We start from the raw sequence: 20,482 nt of genomic DNA, 5'->3' as shown, positions 1-20,482 counted from the left end.
AAAAACTCAGTTCCCACTAATTACCACATCGATGGGAGCCCACTGAATACTGAAGGCGTTATAAGAGATCTGGGGCACAGATTGACAGCAACCTCTCCTTCGACCACCACATTGTCACCGTGGTCAGAAAGTCCTTCTATATGGCACATCTCATTACCAAGGGTTTTGCATCCAGGAAGAAAGAGGTCATCATTTCTCTCTACTCTTTCCTCACTAGACTAATCAGAGTATAATGCCCCATTTAGCATGTACCTCACTAGACACCAGCAACAGCTGGAGAGGCCACAAAAGTACCTCACAAAGAGAATCCTACGCCTTAAACACATGTCCTACATGGACAGACTCAAAAAACTCCAGCTAATCCCTCCACACCACACGCTCCAGAGACTTCAACCTCATTACCACAATCAACAGAACATGCTGGAGGGACAGGTTCATAATCCAGAGACTACCCATGCTCTGGAACAGACTTCCCATACATGTCAAGCAGAGCACCTCACTAGCCCTCTTCAAGAGAAATCTTGATGAGTGGATGGGAAATAGAAAGTTCATCCCGGAGATCACTCCAGTGGATCTACTTGATAGAGGCACTGGGAACTAACGACTGGTGGCACAATGCCAGGGCACTTCCACGGACTAAGGTTGTAAAGGCCCCAGGGCCATTAGCCTAGTACACACCTATGAACTTATGAATAATGTGTGATAAGTTTCAAAAGTAACATTATGGGCTTAGTATACAATACACTTAAGTATTTCAAGACATTTCTACTTTTCACAATGTGCATTTTTAGAAAGTTGTCTTAAGTCACATGCTATGCTTTACATCTGATGATGATGTGATTCTTCTGTTGAAGTAGCAAGTGCTTCAATTGCAAAAATTCAAGTAATATGCTTCATAAATTATGTCTTTGATTCCTTGAAATGTGCAAAAACAGTTTGCCATTTCTTGAAGTAATGATGACTATGTAAAAGATTATGCTACATAACAGACAGAATGGTGCAGGGGGTGGGGGGGTGGCAACGTTTGCCATATAGGTTAGAAGACAAACATTTACTTCTTAATTTTAGATTATTAATTAAAACATACATTTTGTATAGGTGAGCCTAATTATTACACTTCCACATGATGCTTACTAAGTTGGAAGACATACTTAAAAATTAAAACCTACCTGTACCTGTAGTATGATCTTACCACTGTCTGTGTCAATGGAACTTTGTGGTACCAGACCATTTTCATCCACTTTGTATCGGCTTTCAGTCTCCTGAATATTTGCCAGTTTCTTAACCACTTTTACTTTCAGCCGACTTCGCAGTATTATAGCTGCGCTTCCTACAACAAAGATTTACATTTTGTTTTAAGCTCTGCAAACATTGTTTTAAATAAAAATATTATGTAACTATGTGTGGATATTAGAATAATTTCTACTGACGAATTCTCATAATATAAACAGTTTTTCTGCCGCCTTGTCAGATTTTGCCATTTTATCCCATCTCTGTATAACAGAATCCCTAACTTAAACACTTTCATTCCACAATGTCTCATAGCAATATCAAGTTACACTCACTAAGGATGCATTCAAATAATTTGTGTCAGGCAAGTCAGGAATGACCAGAGGCACCCCACCCCTGTCCTCATCACACTAGAATAACTCAGCTTTATTACTATTGTTATTATTTTTTTAACAAGAAACATCTTTATTGAATTATCACATGACATACAGAATCATACATTTATATAAATTAAAACAAACCATACTGACTTATTTTCAGTTGCAAACATTATACATCTCATATAATTTTCTATAAAGTCTTTTGTCAATTGGACATTATATAGCTCATTCCATTCCTGCCTTCCCTTAAACATCATTCCTCCTCCAAAACATTATTTTGCATGTATTGATCCCACATTTCCCATTTTGTTCTATGTAATTTGCTCCTACTCTTTTCTAAAGATCCCATTTCCAGTTCTTTTATCTCGGTTACTATATTCACTACTACTAGTATGGTTGGTTTAGACACTGATTTCCATTTTCAAGTAACTGCTTTTGTTGGCAGCCACCAGAATTAAACTCAGCAAGGACTTATTATGTTCTAGGCAACTCCAACTCTTTATCACAGCTCAAAAAAAAATTTCTTGAGTTACACCAAAAGTATGAGCTGATGAGCTTCTCACACAATACTTAAACTCAAAATTATTATTGTTCTTTTTTAATACCTGCTGCTATTCCACACTACTGTAAAAACAAGCAAAATGAAAAATGTATTCTGTCAGTCCAAAAGATGATTAAAACCCATTATGCCCAGTTTTACAATGCAAAAAGTTGGGTTTAGGCTGTCAGCAATCAGTGTAGGTAAAGCAGGTCTTATCCACATCCAATGATGGTGAATTGGTATTATATAATCATTTTAGTTTCTTTTTTATATTTTATATAAGTGAAAAAATATATTCTTTATCTGTAAAGAGCATTTGTATTTGTTTGGACACTTTTAAAAATGTTTCTGCATACTAATAATGTGATGTCATTAATTTGTTGTACTATGCAATGCTCTTTGTGGAGTGCATGTTTTACTTATAATTTGTATATTCTTATTTGTTGACCAAAAGGTCTACTGGGCAGATCCAATTTACAGTGGAGGAGCAAGAAGAAAAGTTTTACTGTAGACATATAACATACTAAGAAATGCCTGTAATATAAGAAATTCTACAAACAAACAAGTTACTGTACAAATAGGAATATGCAGACAATACTACCACAACAATGAAAACAGATATCTGTCAACAATAATTATTCAACAGTTAAGCACTCCATATACGTAATACTTATGCATTCTCCATTTCTTGCTAAATTACTGAGTATAAATGATGTAAGTAAAAATGACAGCTTCTTCTGGCTTTTCCTGGTTAGGGGTCACCACAGCGGATGTCCGCTCATGATTGGCAGTGGAGTTTTAAGGTGTCGAGTTGCCAGCCCGGTGCCCAACCTTCTACCAAAGGCACACACGCACTCACACCTAGGGCCAATTTAGAGTGTCCAATTCACCTTCAGCATGTCTTTAGGATGTGGGAGGAAACCGGAGCACCCGGAGGAAACCCACGCGACCACAGGGAGGACATGCAGACACCAGACAGAAGGCACCCCAGCTGAGGATCGAACTGGAGAACCTCTTGCTGTGAGCCAGCAATGCTAACTGCTGCACCACCGCAGCTGCCCTGATGCAATATGCTCTACAGGGTGCATTCTTAATACATATTGTCTTTCACTGGAACACTCAAGGAACAGCAAATGCATCAGCAATAAACTTGCTTAAGTGTTACACTTGGTATATGCATAAAAATGTGGAAGCACAAAGTATGCTAAATAGTGCAGTGGAAGTATGAAATGCTTACTGTTGTATCAGACAGCAGTTATACATATGGCACACCTGGTAGCTAAGGAAATGTCACATAACAAAAACAAGACAGACTAAACTCTAGGCAACTAATGCAACATCCAGCAGATGTTATGGAAATAACAGACCATGAAAGGAAATGGGTGGGAGTGAAGAAGATGGGGGTATGTTAGAAAAAGTACAGTTTTGTACCTACCATAAATGTAGATGTTCGAGGATTCCATTGCTGCAGTCCTGACTATTGGGTATAGTAATACCAGAGTTTCTTGCCCCAGATGTCAGAAGACCCCAAAAGACAAGTCCCAAAAACCTGCACCAAAAACATGTACAATATATACAACAATATATACAAAATATAAGCATGTAAACTCACCTACACAACCACCCCTAAATACAGGGGAAGGAGGGAGGATGGAATCCTCGAACATCTACATTTATGGTAGGTACAAAACTGTACTATGTTCTTCGTCTTCCATTGCTGCAGTCCTGAGTAGAATCCCAAAGCAGAGGTAAGGGAGGCTGGCAAATTATAAAGAAGTAGGTGCTGCCAACATGCCTTGCAAAACAGCTGTGGCAAAACCAGCCCTAGACTTAGAGTAGATAGGAAGCTGATAATGCTTAGAGAAAGTATGCACTGAACTCCAAGTAGCTGCTTCCAAAATATCATAGTAGCCACCCCTTAGAAATGCTGTTGAAGTGGCAGTAGCCTAGTGGAATGAGGCCTAATCCCAGCTGGAATCTCCTTGCCATGATGGGAATAACAAAATGCAATGCAAAGCCAATCCACCTGGAAATAGTTTGTTTTGACACAGGCTTGCCCTGGGAACTCAAAGCAAAAGAAACAAACAACTGCTGAGACTGTCTAAAATCCTTAGTCCTGCTTAAATAATATCTCAATTGCCTGTGTACATCTAAAGTGTGCAAAATCTTTTCCCTTTTATTTTGGGGTCTGCATAAAAAGTAGGCAAATGAATAGTTTGGTTTAAAGCCACACTAGAAACCACCTTAGGCATAAAGGAAGGATTAGTACGTAATGATACCCTATCCTTATGGAAAATCAAAAAGGGCTCTACTGCCATAAGGGCCTGCAACTCAGACACCCTTCTTGCAGAAGTAATAGCCAACAGAAAAGCAGTCTTCCATGACAAGTATTTCAATTCAGCAGTAGCCGCAGGCTCAAAAGGTTGTAGAGTAAGTTTTTCCAACACAAAATTGAGATCCCAAGCAGGAGTAGGAGCTCGGGTCTTATATTCTTTGCCCTCTAAGAAACTGCTTGAACAAAGGATAAACAAAGGTGGGTCACAATCATAGTGAGCTGAAATTGCTGCAGCATGAATCTTAATGGAAGAGAAGGACAAACCTTTGTCCAATAACTCAGTAAGATATTGAAGAGCCACACTCAAATTAGGCTCAGAAATCTCCAAATTCTTTGCTGTACTCCAAAATAAAAATCTCTTCCATCATTTTCTGCGTCACCTTCCTTGTACTAGGCCTTCTAGCTTCCATAATCACATTTAAAACTTGTTGAGGAAGTTGAGACCTGCTGTGCTTCAACAGAGAATATGCCAGGCTGTTAGATGAAGAGAGTGAAGCTTGACATTGAGCAGATGACCGTCCTTCTGAGATAACAGATGAGGAATCAGAGGTAAAGGCCATGGAGGCTTCTTTACCAGACTCCGTAGTAGTGGATACCAGTGTTGCGAGGCCAATCTGGAGCTATCAAAATCATCCTTGGCCTGTCTTGTCTGACCTTTAATAGTACCTTTGGAAGAAGAGGCAGAGGTGGAAAGGCATAGACATGAAGGTTTTCCAACTGAAAGACAGAGCATCCACTTTCCAAGCTGTGTGATGAAACCCCTTTGTGCAATACTTTGGCAGCTGGTGGTTTAGTGGAGAAGCGAACAGATCTATGTCTGGAGTTCCCCATGACACTGTCAATTTCTGAAATACATGAAGATCCAGTTTCCACTCGTGGGGATCCATGATTTGTCTGCTTAACACATCTGCTAGGAGTTCTGTGCTCCTGGCAGAAACCTTGCCTGAAGAGTTAGTTGCAAGCTTAACGCAGTCTCCCATAAAATCATTGCTTGCCTGCATAGAGGATAAGAATGTGTTCCCCTTGCTTGTTGATGTACCACATGACAGTTGTGTTGTCTGTTAGAATCAACACCTGCCCTGGAAGAAGTAACTCCTTGAAAGCCATCAATGCAAACTGGACTGCTAACATCTCCTTCATGTTGATATGTAGATGCTGTAGTCTGGCAGGCCACTTGTCTTGTATCCACTTTCCATTTAGATGAGCTCCCCAAGCAATGTCCGAGGCATCTGTCGTTAAAATCTGACCTCTGGCCGGGTCACAGAGAGTCCCTTGTTTAGGTGACATTCCTGAGCCCACCACAAGAATTCCTTTTGAAGGCAAGGTATTATTTGAATGACAGTGTCCAAATCCTGGCAGTGCTGTGTCCATACATTTTGAGATACCATTGCAGCTTCCTCATATGCAGTTTGGCATTGGGAAGCACCAGAATACAAGATGCCATGAACCCTAATGCTTGAAGGACTGTCCTTGCAGTCAGCACGGACTGATGAGATAGTTGATGGAAGTAAAGTGACAGACTCTTTTGTTTGTCCGGGGTTAAAAGGCCATCTGGGCTGCTGTATTCAGTCTCACACCCAGAAAGCACATGTCTTGAGAGGGTACTAGACTGGACTTTATTTCGTTCACAGAATACCCTAGGCATCTTAGCACTGCTATGACATATTCCAGATGCTGTAGAAGGTCTTCCTTTTCCTGAGCCAGAATCAGGCAGTCGTCCAAGTAAGGATAGATTTGAATTCCTTGAAGCCTGAAGTAAGCTATCACTGGAGCCAGAACCTTTGTGAATACTCTGGGCAGTAGATAAGCCAAAGGGCAATGCAGAGAACTGATAATGAAAATCTCCAGTTAGATACTTCCGGCAACCTAGCCTTATAGGCACATGAAGGTAAGCTTCCTTGAGATCTAAAGTTACCATCCAGTGATCTTTGCCCAGCAGAGGTAAAAGCTGTTGTAACGCCAACATCTTGAACTTGGGAATGTCCAGATAAGTGTTGAGGATAGATAAATCCAAATTGGTCTCCACGTGTTCCCTTCTTTGGTACTAGGAACAGGCGAGAATAAAATCCTAAGCCCCTTTCTGATACAGGGACTGGCTGAATGGCCCCATCTGGAGTAACTGAGAAACTTGCTTGTGAGCCTCTTTTCTTTGTGGAGGAGGAACGTCTGGCATGCCTTTGAAAGGGGCATTGTGTGGAAATAAAATCTGTAACCGTGTTGAATGATATCCAACACCCATCTGTCTTGAGTAATTAAATCCCAATTTTCTTTGAAAAGAGACAGTCTTCCTCCCAAAGGAGCTGCCAGACGAGAATCCACTGGCAGCTGAAAAGGCAGGTCATTGGGTCTGTTTACGAAAGGACTGACCCCTGCCCTCACCAGAAGTCTGAGCTCCTGATCTAGGCCTAAAAGAACCTTGAGCCCTGCCCTACCACGTCTAGACCTACCCCTAGACTGGGAATCATAAGCAGGATATGTCCACCCTTAGCAGGCCAATTTCTACTAAACGAGGCTGCACCTGCAAAAATCTTTAACAGTCTGCATAGACTTAGCTTTGTCCTCCATTTTCTTTAAAACTGCTTCCACAGGCGGTCCAAACAACACATCAGACTGTAAAGGAGCATCCAAAATCCTTGTCTTAACATGCTCAGCTAAATTCTGATCCTTCAACCAGGCATGTCTGCGAAGAACAGAACTAGTAGCAGCCACCCTCGAGGAGGCCTGTACAGCATCAAAACCACACTGCAAAGAATGCTTACCCACTTGTTCAGACACATGAACCAAATCCAGCAACTCTTTACACTCAATACCTTAAGCATCTACCTTAGATTTCAATTGTGAAAGGAGATAATTTTGATATTTTAGCATGTGAAACTGACAATTCAAACTCCCATGGCTAGAGTGGAAGAAGTATACTTTTTTTTCCCATCCAAACAAAAGCCCTCTCCCCTTTATTCAGACAGGATTACATTTTAACCACAGAAGCTTTAACACCTTTAGGCCCCTGAGAAACAGTTTCTGGGTCCGCCGTGGGACTCTTAAACAAATACTTATGATGAGGGCACCTATAATAATACCTATATCAGGCAGGGAGGGAGGGAGAGAGTCAGGATTGAGGGAAGCCTCTGCAAAAACATGTTCTACCACATCCAACACAGGAGGAATAGCTAAGGGCCTATGCTGGGTAAAAACAAGAATTCCCTAAGCCTTTTCCTGGAATCAGAGTAATCCTGGCCTTCCCATTTAAAGTGCTCCCTCATGGAGTGTAGAGTCTCTGAAAATGAAAAATCCTCAGGAGGAGAAGCTGTAGGAGTGGAATCATCCACATCAGAATCAGAATAAGTAGGATACTCCTGTAAGTCTTCCACAGAAGACTCTGAAGCCTGTGAACACTGTTCAAAACTATCAAACTCCTGTTCCACCCTAGGCCTCTTATCAGGCGGGGCATAGAACCTCTAATCATAGTAATCAAATCTTCTGCCATTTTAAGCATATGTTTCTTAGGCACAGAGCCCGAAATGCTAGGAGAAGCCCCCACAGAAGCTGAAGTTGGCCTACCTCTAAAGGAAGCTTTGGCAACAGAAGGAGAGGCCCTAACTACTGGGAAGAGAGGGAAGAACAGTTACCTGAGAAGCCCCCTCAGCCTGGCCTACCTCCTGAGAGGGCACATCCTGTAACAATAAAGTTTCTGCCTGAGACTCCATGGAAACTCCTGGCAAAACCTCTGGCTCCACTGAGCCTTCTAAAGAACCGACGTCCGGGACTGCCGGTTCATCAACCCTAGGCTTCACTGTTTTGTCCTTGCGCTTCTTGGATGAAGCGGGCGTCGGAGCATCGCGGCATATTATAATTACAACGCTTCCCAAACACTAACCTGGCACAATCTAGCCTCCTCTTAATAGTGCGTTTGTTAAATCTAGCACAAGAACGGCAACCCACAACGCAGGCCCTAAACAAGGTATACACAATGTATGATAATCCCTATGCGGTATCTGCTTCCCACAAGAAATACAGTTATTCACTTTTTCTGACATCCGGTTAAATACTGAGGCAAGAAAAAACCAAAATGTTAACTCTGTTTCGGTCTGAAACTCCGGTTTCGAAATATCTCAGAACGCCAACCTGCACTCGCAAAATTGCTTCTGCATCGGACCATGCGGCAAAAAGACTGAGGATATGGCGCCGGTCATGCGCATAGTACCCTGGCGTACTGGCGTCAGTCTAAGGCGCCATGACCCGGCGGCGTCAATACTCTGGTATTCGGGCCGACTGGACGCGGACTATACCCAATAGTCAGGACTGCAGCAATGGAAGACGAAGAACATCTAATAAACAGGGAGAGTGAAGAGCAGGACTTTATAATTATGAGACCTCAAGAGGGAGTAAACTGGTGGGACCGAAAAGTAGAATTTTTAAGGATGCAGACAGCAAGACTCAGGAAATAAAAGAAACCAGATAATAGTACGAAACAGGAAATGTTGAAGACAAGAAAACATAAAATCCAAATATGAGAAAGGGGTTAGGGTTTATTTAGTTTTATTTATTTATTCATATTTGTTTACGGGGTAGTATACTGATCTCAATGAATCATTTGCAGACACAGCCCATGCAAACAGAATCATATAAGAAATAAAAAAAAGAAAAAAACATATTCACAGATAAAAGGGTATGCTAAAAACAAATATATACTTACAGATGCTACAGCATTTAGTTCAAGAAGCAGTTTATAATACCAAAAACATATATGGAAAAAATGGAATCATGCTTAGCAGAGCTTCATGGATAAGATGCAGCCATATTAACTGAGAATGTTTATGCTGCTATTATATAGAGAGATATGAAGACATTAGAAGACAAAGTGAGAATAGTTGCAGGAAAGAATACCACAGGGAGAAGACAGAGAATATATCAAAGTGAGAGACATAGGAAGATGATTGTCACTGTTGAAATGATACCCCAACCCCATGTGCAAAAATTGGAAAAAGATGGATATACAGAATTATGATACTTCATTGAACTATCAAAAAAAAAAATCAAGCCTCAAATCATACTTCCCAAAAAGATAGCAACTCGGCACATCAAAAACTTAAAAAAAAAAAAAAAAAAACACGTTTTGCAGGGGTCAGCCTCCCCCTTCATTCTCCATTTCCCATGCTACTTAGGTATTCCAACTCCGAAATCACACTACAGTGGGGAAAAGGTGAATTCCCTGCTGTCCTGTGACTTCGCACACAGAAAAGCCTTTAATGTCAAATTACACCTTTTGAAAAAGTAGACCGGCTTTTCAGAAGTTTGACAAAAGAAGATTCTAACAACTGCAAGGTTTCCACCCACATGCACGCGCGTGATTGATGTTTGGTGGTTTTGACTATATTCAGTACTGTGTGTGTGTGTGTGTGTGCGTATATATATATATATATATATATATATATATATATATATATATGTATGCATGCGTGTGTGTGTGTGTGTGTATATAATATGTATGGGGTGCAATGCAGAAGACTGAACACCCCTAAAGTTAAATAGTTTGGCAGTTTGAAGTGAAGTGGGGCGGGCAGACTGCACAGAACTACAAAACACGCATGTGTTTGTGTCTTTCGGGTTTTCCCGGTTAGGGGTCGCCACAGCGGAACTCTGGTCCGCAAATGATTGGTAGTGGATTTTTACGTACCGGGTTACCAGCCCTGACGCACAACCTTCAATGAAGGCATGCCCCATTCACGTACGCCTCCACACAGAAGACGCTCTAGCTGAGAATTGAACGGGACAACATCTTGCTATGAGGCGACAATGCTACCGCAGCACCACCACCGCAGTTCTGATTAGTAATAATGTCTAAAGTAGTGGCAGGTGGTCAAGTTTAATGCAGTGGAATATTTGTTATAGTGCTATGTTGTGCCATGCCCATAAAGGTGCTGGCAAAATATCCCAACTAACATCCAAACCAGAGGGCAAAATGGACACAGACAAATAATTCAGTAATGGGCATCAGCTAGGTTTAATGGCCCTGTATTTCAGAAGTACAGGAAAACTATCCACTTATACTGTTCTAACAAGGTCAATAAAAAGGCTCAAACATGCATGTCTGCATGTCCACAGTTAGTGGAGTTTGTTTTATTGGCCTGAATGTAACCATAAAAACAAAGTAAAAAAGTCATGGACATTCAGTAGCCATAGCCATGTAGCTGAAACACTTGATGTTCTTAAGGGGTCACTTGCATATATACGATCGGTCTCCACTACAGGAGGTTTAAGGTATCTATTAAGGTGTATATATATATATATATATATATATATATATATATATATATATATATATGTATAAACAAAGGTATATAGCTCCAAAAAGTGACCTCCTTGGAGCTATATCTTTGTTTAAAAGTTGCATAACATAAAATAATTTCTGTAGATCAGCGTGTGTGTTGTTCCTTTAAGAGCCATTCCAGTCCGTGGGCAAGTGCATGTAAGTACTGAGCACGTGCAAGCAAGAGTGCCATTTTGAGTGAGCAGCTGGAGTGAAAGCATGTATGTGCGTAGCAGTCAGTCAGTTAGTTAGTTCATTTAAGTTTAATGGTTCAGTCATCCATTCTGATGTGTTTGTGTGTAATAAACTACTTAAACAAACACCCAAGCCTCATTATCTTATTTGAATACATAAGACGAGCGACAATTTCCTCACTACTGTAGACACGTGATAGTCAAAGGTTAGATTACTGTCCACGTGTTCCCAAGTCTCTGAATATATATATATATATATATATATATATATATATATATATACACACACACACACATAAAAAAAAAAAAATTATATATATATATATATATATATATATATATATATGGGTCCCCTTCACTACACCAACACGCCACAAAGCCGACACCCAAAACACTGAGACCAAAAGACCGACGACGCAGATGATCAACAAGGTGAACTCCCGACAGCCGAAACACCGATATGGGCAATGTGTGAGCGCGACTCGGTAAATGTGCGATAGTGAGGGATTTAGGGTTAGGGAGCGGACAGGTAAGTGTGCGATAGTGAGGGATTTAGGGTTAGGGTGCGGGAAAGGTGAGTGTGCGGTAGTGTCGGACTTAGGGGTAGGGTGCGGGTAAGGTAAGTGTGTGATAGTGACGGACTGTAGTTTTAGGGGCGGGTTAAGTGAGTTAGGGTTAGGGTGCGGGTAGGGTGAGTGTGCGATAGTGACGGACTTTATGTTTAAGGGTGGGTTAAGTGAGTTAGGGTTAGGGTGCAGGTAGGGTAAGTGTGCGGTAGTGTCAGACCTTAGGGTTAGGGTTTGGGTTAAGGCTAGTGCATATATAGTTGTCTGTAATGGGTAGTTTACGTTTTGGGTGTCGGTGTTATGGTGTTCGGTATTGTGTGTTTTCGGTCTTTTGGTCTCGGTGTTTTGGGTGTCGGCTTTGTGGCGTGTCGGTGTAGTGAAGGGGACCCATATATATATATATATATATATATATATATATATATATATATATATATATATATATATATATATATATCCATACATATATATATATATATATATATATATATATATATATATATATATATATATATATGTGTGTGTGTGTGTATATAATATATTTGCTACCTGAGCTTCAATGAGTTAAGAACTTCTATCTAGGTAAGCTCGGTGTACATAGGAAGGTATGTCAGCAGCAAAAATATAGTTGTATAAGTTGCACTTACCCTAACAGTAGATACTCAAAGTACTCACAGCTGCAGTAGCCTAAGGTAAGTGGGTCATATCCTACCTAGGATATAACAGATGGCCATTCTCAAAAAGTCTCTGGCTCCCCTCCACACATGCACCCAGTATGCAAAGGCACAAGCTCCCAAGTGGATAAAAGCAGCAGTCTGGACACCAAACTCTTCAAGACTTTCTTGCCCCAGAAGCAAAAGAGCTAACTATCCTTAATCAAGTATATTTAAAAACAGAAAAATAAATGTGAATAGAGGGAGGGTGCGGCCACTGCAGCAGTGAGGACTTTGAATATCAAGTTATAGTCAGTTACAGACACTGCAACTTACATAATTGTACTGTATTTGTGAATCTCATTGCTACAATGTCCAAAAATCTGGTGCAGTGCGAATAACAGAAGACCAGTCACCAAATGGAAAATGCACTGAAACAAGCCTGTATACGAACTCCGTTTATTACAGTAAAAATGCACCAACATTACACACTTTCATCTTTCACATAGATGAAGTCTTCTATGTGAAAGATGAAAGCACTTAAGCTTAGTGTGCTTTTACTGTAATAAACGGAGTTTGTATACAGGCTTATTTGGTGCGTTTTCCATTTGATTCATTGCTACAATGGCCTAAGCTAAGTGGGTAGATTACCATAACTTATCCAGCCTGTAGGAAAGGAGGATAAGGCTCCAGGAGCCCCAGTAGAATGACTCTATGAAACTGAGATCTGGCCCTAGAAAAGGAATCCTGTTTGTAATGTGTAGTAAAAGTGTCTACAGAGGACCAATTAGCTGCCTCTGCAATGCTTCTAGAATTCACTCCTTTCCAATAGGCCATTAGTAAGGATAAGCAGTAAATGAATGTACCTTGATACTGCCTGGAATGGATTCACCATGATGGGAACAACAAAAGGCAATAGCCTGGAACAAAAATATGGAAATAGTCTGTTTAGACACTGGCTGACCCATCTCTATCCCTTCAAAGGAAACAAACAGCTGATGCTATTTTAAAGGACTTAGTTCTGTCAAGAGAATACCTGTGTTGCCCATCCAGAGTACAAAGTAATCTTTTCTCCTTGGATTTTTGGATCTGATAGAAAAGAGGGAGATGGATGGCTTTATTCAATCCAAACTCTGAAACCATTTTTGGTATGAATGAAGGATTTGTTCTTGAAGTAACTTTATCTCCGAGGAAAACTTAATAGGGTTCAACCACCATGAAAGATGAAACTCGTATACTACACTTCCAAATGTCAAAGAGATGAAAAACACCGTCTTCCAAGTCATAAACTGTAAATCAGCCAGATGAGTAGGTCCAAAGGGGGACAAAGTTAACGTTTCCACCACAAAGTTCCATGACACTAGTCAACTTCCAAACTGTTTTGTTCTGAAGAGATTTTTAAAAAATCGGCTTAACTCATTTGCCAGGGTGTTTTCAAAACAGCCTGGCATTAACTCATTCAAGCCTAAAATGCCTTTTTTTAATGCTTTCAGTTCATACCCATACAGCCTTTTGGCATCTAGAAAATTTTTGGGTCTGATTTCTTTGACTAAGTGACTTACAAGCTAATACTATGCAGTATTAGAAAGTGCAAGGAGTTATTAATAAAAAAATGACAATGAGATTGTTAGTCTAGGATATCCTGCAGTAGAAAAATGAATCACCAGTTGTCATTTATTATTCAAATGTCCATACATTCAAAACAGTGAGCCCTACACATTATTGCGAGATATGCCATAGTGGGAGATAGGAAAATTCATTGTCAATGTCCATTTATATCCCACTATACCTGAGAAAATGCTAGTTATTTGTTAGTAATTATGAGAATAAGTAATATTTCCATATGTACTTAATACATCAAAAAACAAGTTTTTTACAAACTGGTACATGACATCAGGTGAAACCTCAGATGTTGTTGAAGAAAACTACCTTGGATATTTGTACTGTAAATTGCACATTTTGATAGATATTCAGTGTTATTTTGCTAGTTATAGAATGAAGCATACATTTTCATATTTTTGAAAATATATCAATAAGCATTTATTCGTCTGTAAATTTCTTGTTGTCATGTGAAAGCTTATGCCTGATTAACAAAAATGTTCTATGTCTAGGTTGTATAGATTCCAAGATATGACAATTTGTTTGTGAAAGTGCAGCAAAAGTATAACTTTGGGTTTGTGTGGTTTATAATATACTATAATATTACTACGAATGTACTGACTATTATCAGTGTAAAGAAAACTTCTTACTTATAACATTGCTATTTGTACTGTCTTAATACCTTTCATTGTTCACAAAATACTTACATTTGCTTATTTTATGTTTTCTAAATTTATTTTTCAGTAAATGCTCTGGGATGGATGATGTGCGTAGGCTGGAAGGGTTTACTACTGGCATTTCTAATCCGCTTTGGTAGACTGTTTAGAATGTCAACCCGAAATGCCGAATCTGTAATGCCGAAAAGTAAACCAAAGTGAAAATGAACATCTCGACAACTGTGGTTTGATGTATTCGACATGAAGTACCATTGAACTCTACAGTCAATGGTACGTTAATTCTACTGTTCTGTATGCCCCCTCCACGCCCCCTACACCCCCTGTACATTAAATGTACCAACTCCAAGGTCACACTACAGTGAGGAAATGGGCTAATTCTCTATTCCTCACTGAACTGCAATCTCCCTGCAAAATGTCAAACCCAAATACTCGAATTACACTACCCATTAGCTGTGGTGTAGTCAATACATTTTGGTTTGACATTCTGCCGACTTGAAAACTGTCTAGGATTCCACTTCAAATAAGACTGGGCTTGCTGCTTGCAGTCAGACAGGAGTGGTGTCTATAGTCAGTGAAGTGACTGTAATGAGTGGGTGTATACTGATGCAATCTGCGATTGAAATCGAAGGACCACATCTGTTTGATTACAGGTAATGATCACTGACCTGCTGTAATACAGCTCCACCCCACTGCAGTTAGTCCCACTCATTCAGTTGCTTGCTACAACCCACCCCTTGTTCTGAAGTCAGCAGATAACACTGGTGTATTTAGTACCTGGTTGGGACTGCCCTATCAATGCATTTATCTAAATAAGCATAAAGATCCTTGGCATAGGTGGCTGCATATTCTGATTCCATTTTTGGGGTAGCATGGGAAAATTCTGCAATTTTGTTCAATAATTTAAAAGATTAGCTTTTTTGAAGTCTCTAAAAACAGTGGTGTTGGTAGCCAGATGAGAGGATGTTCTGAGGCCAAAAAATAACAAGTTGAGGATTAAACATCAAAAGAGGAAAATACCACTGGCAGGGAGCAGGTAGGGGCAGCGTTTATGAGAACTAGGCCCAAGATAGCATTTCCCCTGTTGGGGTTGCAGATAATGTCATCCAAATAATTATTGTATACCCAATTTAAGAAATGTGTATACCGGACATTAAAAGATTAAGTATTCCAGTCTGTGGTGCAGTAGGTGAAGTCACTGAGCATTACAGATCCATCTCTAGTAGGAATGTTTTCTAGGAATGCCAGGAACTTATAAACTTGTGAAGTCATGGAAGACACCAGTAAAAAGTTGCAAGATGAAAGTCTGAGTTACCCAGTTTAAGCTGGAGTTCAGTAGGCTCACTGTGAGGGTCACTGGGTATCACTTTAGAAGGGATGAAATTCCTGATGAAAACTAAAACACCCAAACACAGACAGGATGGTCTCATTACATTTGAACCTTGTCTCATTCATTACACAAACATGGAGTTGTTCCATGTGTAATAGTGCCTCCAAATCAGGTAGCTTGTTAATAAGACTCCCGATTCTGAGAAGAGCCACCTTGATGCTGTCTAATTTATAATTCAATTTGTTGGTTAGGTTAGAATGCTCATTAAAAAGTACAGTGGGGATAGAAAAGGCTTTGGCATGTATGAGGAAGCCCATAAATGAGAGGTATAGACTATCCTTGGCAAATCAAGTAGGATTGTCAATTATTTTTTCTCAGTGAGACACATAATGAACCTTGATGTAATGACATCAGCTACTTTGCAAATTGTTGAAACCAATTATCTTTTTTTTTTTGAGTAAAGGCATCATTCTTAGTAAAGAGAGGATACCACTCGAGACCAGAATCTTACCCTTGATGGAAGCATGCATAGCAAGTTCCTGCAAGTCCTTCTCCTTGTTTTTCATGTTTTTTTCTGCCCATTCATTTACTCCAGCATGGACTATGACCATGTCATAGTTATACTTACTGCAGGAGAATAAATAAGGGATCTTGAATTAACAGGACTCTTGGATCCTGAGAGCTATTTGACTGTAACCCTGCACTTGTTCAGCTTGGTGACTATGGAATCAATAAGCCCAACAATGGGGTCACTAGCACTAAGATGTTTCCAGAAGTTGATTTATTCTTGTTAGGCTCAGGGGTATTTTGTTGTTAATCACATGATGATGAAGAGTTGCATGTAGCAGATGTGTTTGGGGGGGGGGGGTTTGTTGATGCCTACTCTTATAAGTTCTAGGAGGGTTAGGCAGTTATTTCTAAACATCGTTTGCATATGACTGTCTAGAGCTACTAGTACGAGATTGTGCATTTATGTGAGTGGGGGTAAAAAAAGCATGATGCTCACTGCATGCATGGGATTTTAAGAGGGCTGCCTTCAGATTAGCTATGTGTTTACACCTCTTACAACTGGAATCAATTTGTCTGAGCTACAGTTCAAGTTCAGTGATCCTGAGGCAGTTATTACACAGCATTAGGACATGAAGTGCTAGCAGGCTAGCAACTGAAGGGAAGTTCTTTGTATTGAGGTATATAGCAGGCACCCCAGGGACACAATCCTGTGTGAAGGAGTCAAAGAATACTTCTGCACATTTTCCTTTAATCTCAGCTTGTGTAGGAGATTTCACAGCAAGTAAGAGATTACTGGCACTTTGAAAAAGACTCTGCAAAAATAAGAAAGTCATCTAAATATGGAAATGAAGTAGGTACTCTTTCTGCTTGCTGGCCAATGCTAACATTTATAGGAACTTGAGGGGAAGATGATGTAGAGATGAAATAGTGAGGGAGATTATACAGTCCAACTGAAACCAGAGGAGATAGCAATGCAAGTTTTTGCAGGCCCACACAGTTTTGCACAAATAAGCACAAATCATTAAAGCTCAGAGTTGGCTTATGCTTGTTGTTCAGGAGATGAAGGAAGGATTTTTTTCATTAATGTCTAAGGGAAAAACTTCACTTGCACACAAGAACCACTATCCAGCTACAACAATGGTGCAATGGTGCACTTAGAGCAGCTGATCTCAGTATAAAGCAGACAGTAAAGGTAAAGACCAATAAAACAAACAGATGAAAATTTGACCAACTGGTAGCATAGGACAATTTTGCAAGTTTGTTGTAGGCTACCCAGAAAAATAGCAGCAATTAATGTACTCTCACTAGATAAATCACTACTTCTTCAAGATGGCTCCCTCACCAGGCCTGAGCTAGGCTAGGAGTAAACAATGCAAACAGTGACCTGAGTAGAGAAAACAGTCAAACAATCAAATTTCCGCAGAATTAGCTAAATTGATTTAGGTATAGTGCAATTAATGCACAGAAAATGCAAAACATAACTTCCCTGTGTTAAATTATGTAGTATCAAACATTCAAAGCAGCTTTTGTAATGTCTCAAGCAAGAGCAAACATTGCAGCCTTCTCGAGCTTTTGTCTAATGACAGCAGGAATTTTCAGCTGATCTCAGTATAAAGCAAACAGCAAAAAGTAAAGACCAATTATAAAAAACAGCTATAAGTTAGCAAATTAATGCTAGGCAACCCAGAAATAGCAGCAATCAATGTACTCTCACTACACAAACCATTACTGTTTTAAGATGGTTCCCACACCAGGTCTGAACTAAGTTAGGAGTAAACAATGCAAACCATGAACTTAGCAAAAATTTGGGAAGATTACCTTAATGAATTTAAATGCAGTGTGAACAATGCAGAAAAAATGCAACAATAACTTACATGAGTTAATTATGGAGTATCAAGTTTCCAAAGCAACTTTTGTAATTTTAATATTTTGGCTGCCAAAAGAGCATTTACTAGAAAATGGAAAGCAAAAGCTAAATCAACCATAGCAGAATTGCTGCATGTTGTAAAGAAGATAAAAATGGAGGTGAGATCTTTAGAGAAGGGAAGGCACAACTACATAGAAATGAATGGAATCTGTGGGAATAATACATGCAGAATAATGTTCAGGAAAGGAGTGAAATTTCAGTAAAGTCAGTACTTAAGGAATCTAAGTAGTGTTAGAAAAAAAAAAAAAATATATATATATATATATATATATATATTTAATGGTTTGTTTGCTTTTTTATAACTGTATGTGTACCCATGTCACTGTGCAATATGCACAGCTAATGAAGGTGTTATACAACTTTTGCAATGTCTCAGGCAGGAGCAACTAGCACAGCTTTTTGAAGTCTTTGTTAAAAAAGTTCACAACCAAACTCAGAGAGGAACCTTTTGCTTTCAGACACAGACAGACAGACACACACACACACACACACACACACACACACACACACACACACACACACACACACACACACACACACACACACTCCTCTCCAAATTAGCTGATTGTTTTGCATAAATCATTTAACTGTTGCCTGTTTTAATGCACAACCCCCCCCCAAAAAAAAAAAAACACCACAGATGCTTACTGTGCACATTTCCGAAGCCTAACTATTAAGAAGGTGAAAAGAATAAAGGCCTCACTAATGAATTTCAACTTGTTCAGCCAAGCAATATGACAAACTGCCTCATGCTTTCACACATACCCTGCTTTCTTACAAAGCCTTCCGAAAAGATAGCCACATTCTGTGTACTCTTCTAATGTTAGGTTGTAGTGAAAGTGAAAAAAACAAATGCTCACAGTAATGTATATCAACCTGTAGCTGTCAGATACTACATTTGGTCCCCATGCCCCATACAGCTACAGCAATGATCACTTTATTATGATCGCCCTGTCCTTTGCTTCCATTTATAGGCTGCTCTCCCCCCGCCCCACAAACTGATAACCACTTCTGGTGATTACATGTGATGTATGATCTCCAAAAATTAGGTAGAAATAGCCACAGTAATGTATTTCAACTTGCTAATATAGGACACCCCACCCTGATCTTGGTTAAAAAAACAATTAAAAAATAAGGAAACAAGACTGTGCTACTCTTTGCTGTGAAGAAAGGGTTAGTTTGATTTTTATTTGTTGTATTTTGTATTAGTTTATTGCATTTTTATATTTTGAATACTGTGATTTGTTTTCTTTACCTTGTGTTTCACTTGTATTCTGCTTTTAACTGCATATTAAAACTTCAAAAGAGACCACAGCTCTGTCTCTTGTGAGTCAGGCAGAAATGTTTTCCTACCCGCCCACCCTGTTACTATTCTGTTCTTAAATACTAGTGTCTTTCTAGTTGCCTGCCTCTTATGTTAATTTGAACATCATCATCATCATCATCTTCTTCTTTTGGCTGTTCCCGTTAGGGGTCGCCACAGCGGATCACCTGTTTCCATTTCTTCCTGTCCTCTGCATCTTGCTCTATCACACCAACCAACTACATGTCCTCTCTCACCACATCCATAAACCTTATCTTAGGCCTTCCACTTTTCCTGTTACCTGGTAGCTTCATCCTTAGCATCTTTTCCCAATATACTCAGCATCCCTCCTCAGCACATGTCCAAACCAATGTAATCTTGCCTCTCTGGCTTTGTCTCCAAACCTTCCAACATGAGCTGACATTCTAATATACTTATTCCTAATCCTGTCCACCCTCATCACATCCAGTGCAAATCTTAACATATTTAACTCTGTTCACTGGCTTGTGTGAGTAAGCAGAAAATTATCATTTTGTGAAATCACTCCTCTTCAACTATTTCAATGTATTGGTCATCCTACTGTATTCCATAGTACCAGAATACAAAAGTGATCACCCCCTTTCAATCTATCTTGCTGTTTTAAAAATAGTGACTCTCCACTAAAACTTAACTTTTTAAACAGGTAAAACTTAAGTTACCTACTTTCACATCTAACTTCTCTAGTGCACACTGCAGTGTTTAGTTAGGATAAACCATTTTTTCATCTTACCTTTAAGCATCCCTGTGACTAGCACTTGCTCTAATACCAGCTGGAAAGCACTAGGAAGCCCTAAACTGATACACTCAACTCTCCTTATTAAGGAGAAATTATTTATAATTAATTAAGGAGAAATTAATCACAGGCACTAAACAGCCTATAATTGCAAAGTACCT

The 20,482-nt window shown here is 39.6% G+C and overlaps 1 protein-coding gene across 3 annotated transcripts in view; it reads right to left on the bottom strand.

The window, feature by feature from the left end:
* The window catches only part of LOC122800798 (NAD kinase-like), a 673,639-nt gene that overhangs the window by 228,495 nt on the left and 424,662 nt on the right, over positions 1–20,482 (bottom strand). For all 3 annotated transcript variants that reach the window (XM_044070075.1, XM_044070074.1, XM_044070076.1), the window contains exon 8: positions 1,170–1,330. In XM_044070075.1, the coding sequence (XP_043926010.1) occupies positions 1,170–1,330 (161 nt within the window). The remainder of the gene's footprint in view (positions 1–1,169; positions 1,331–20,482) is intronic.

Source organism: Protopterus annectens, chromosome 4.part1 (genome assembly GCF_019279795.1).
Source record: "Protopterus annectens isolate FY-2018-M chromosome 4.part1, PAN1.0, whole genome shotgun sequence".
Classification (NCBI taxonomy): Eukaryota; Metazoa; Chordata; order Ceratodontiformes; family Protopteridae; genus Protopterus; species Protopterus annectens.
This window is presented reverse-complemented; position numbering and strand designations above follow the sequence as displayed.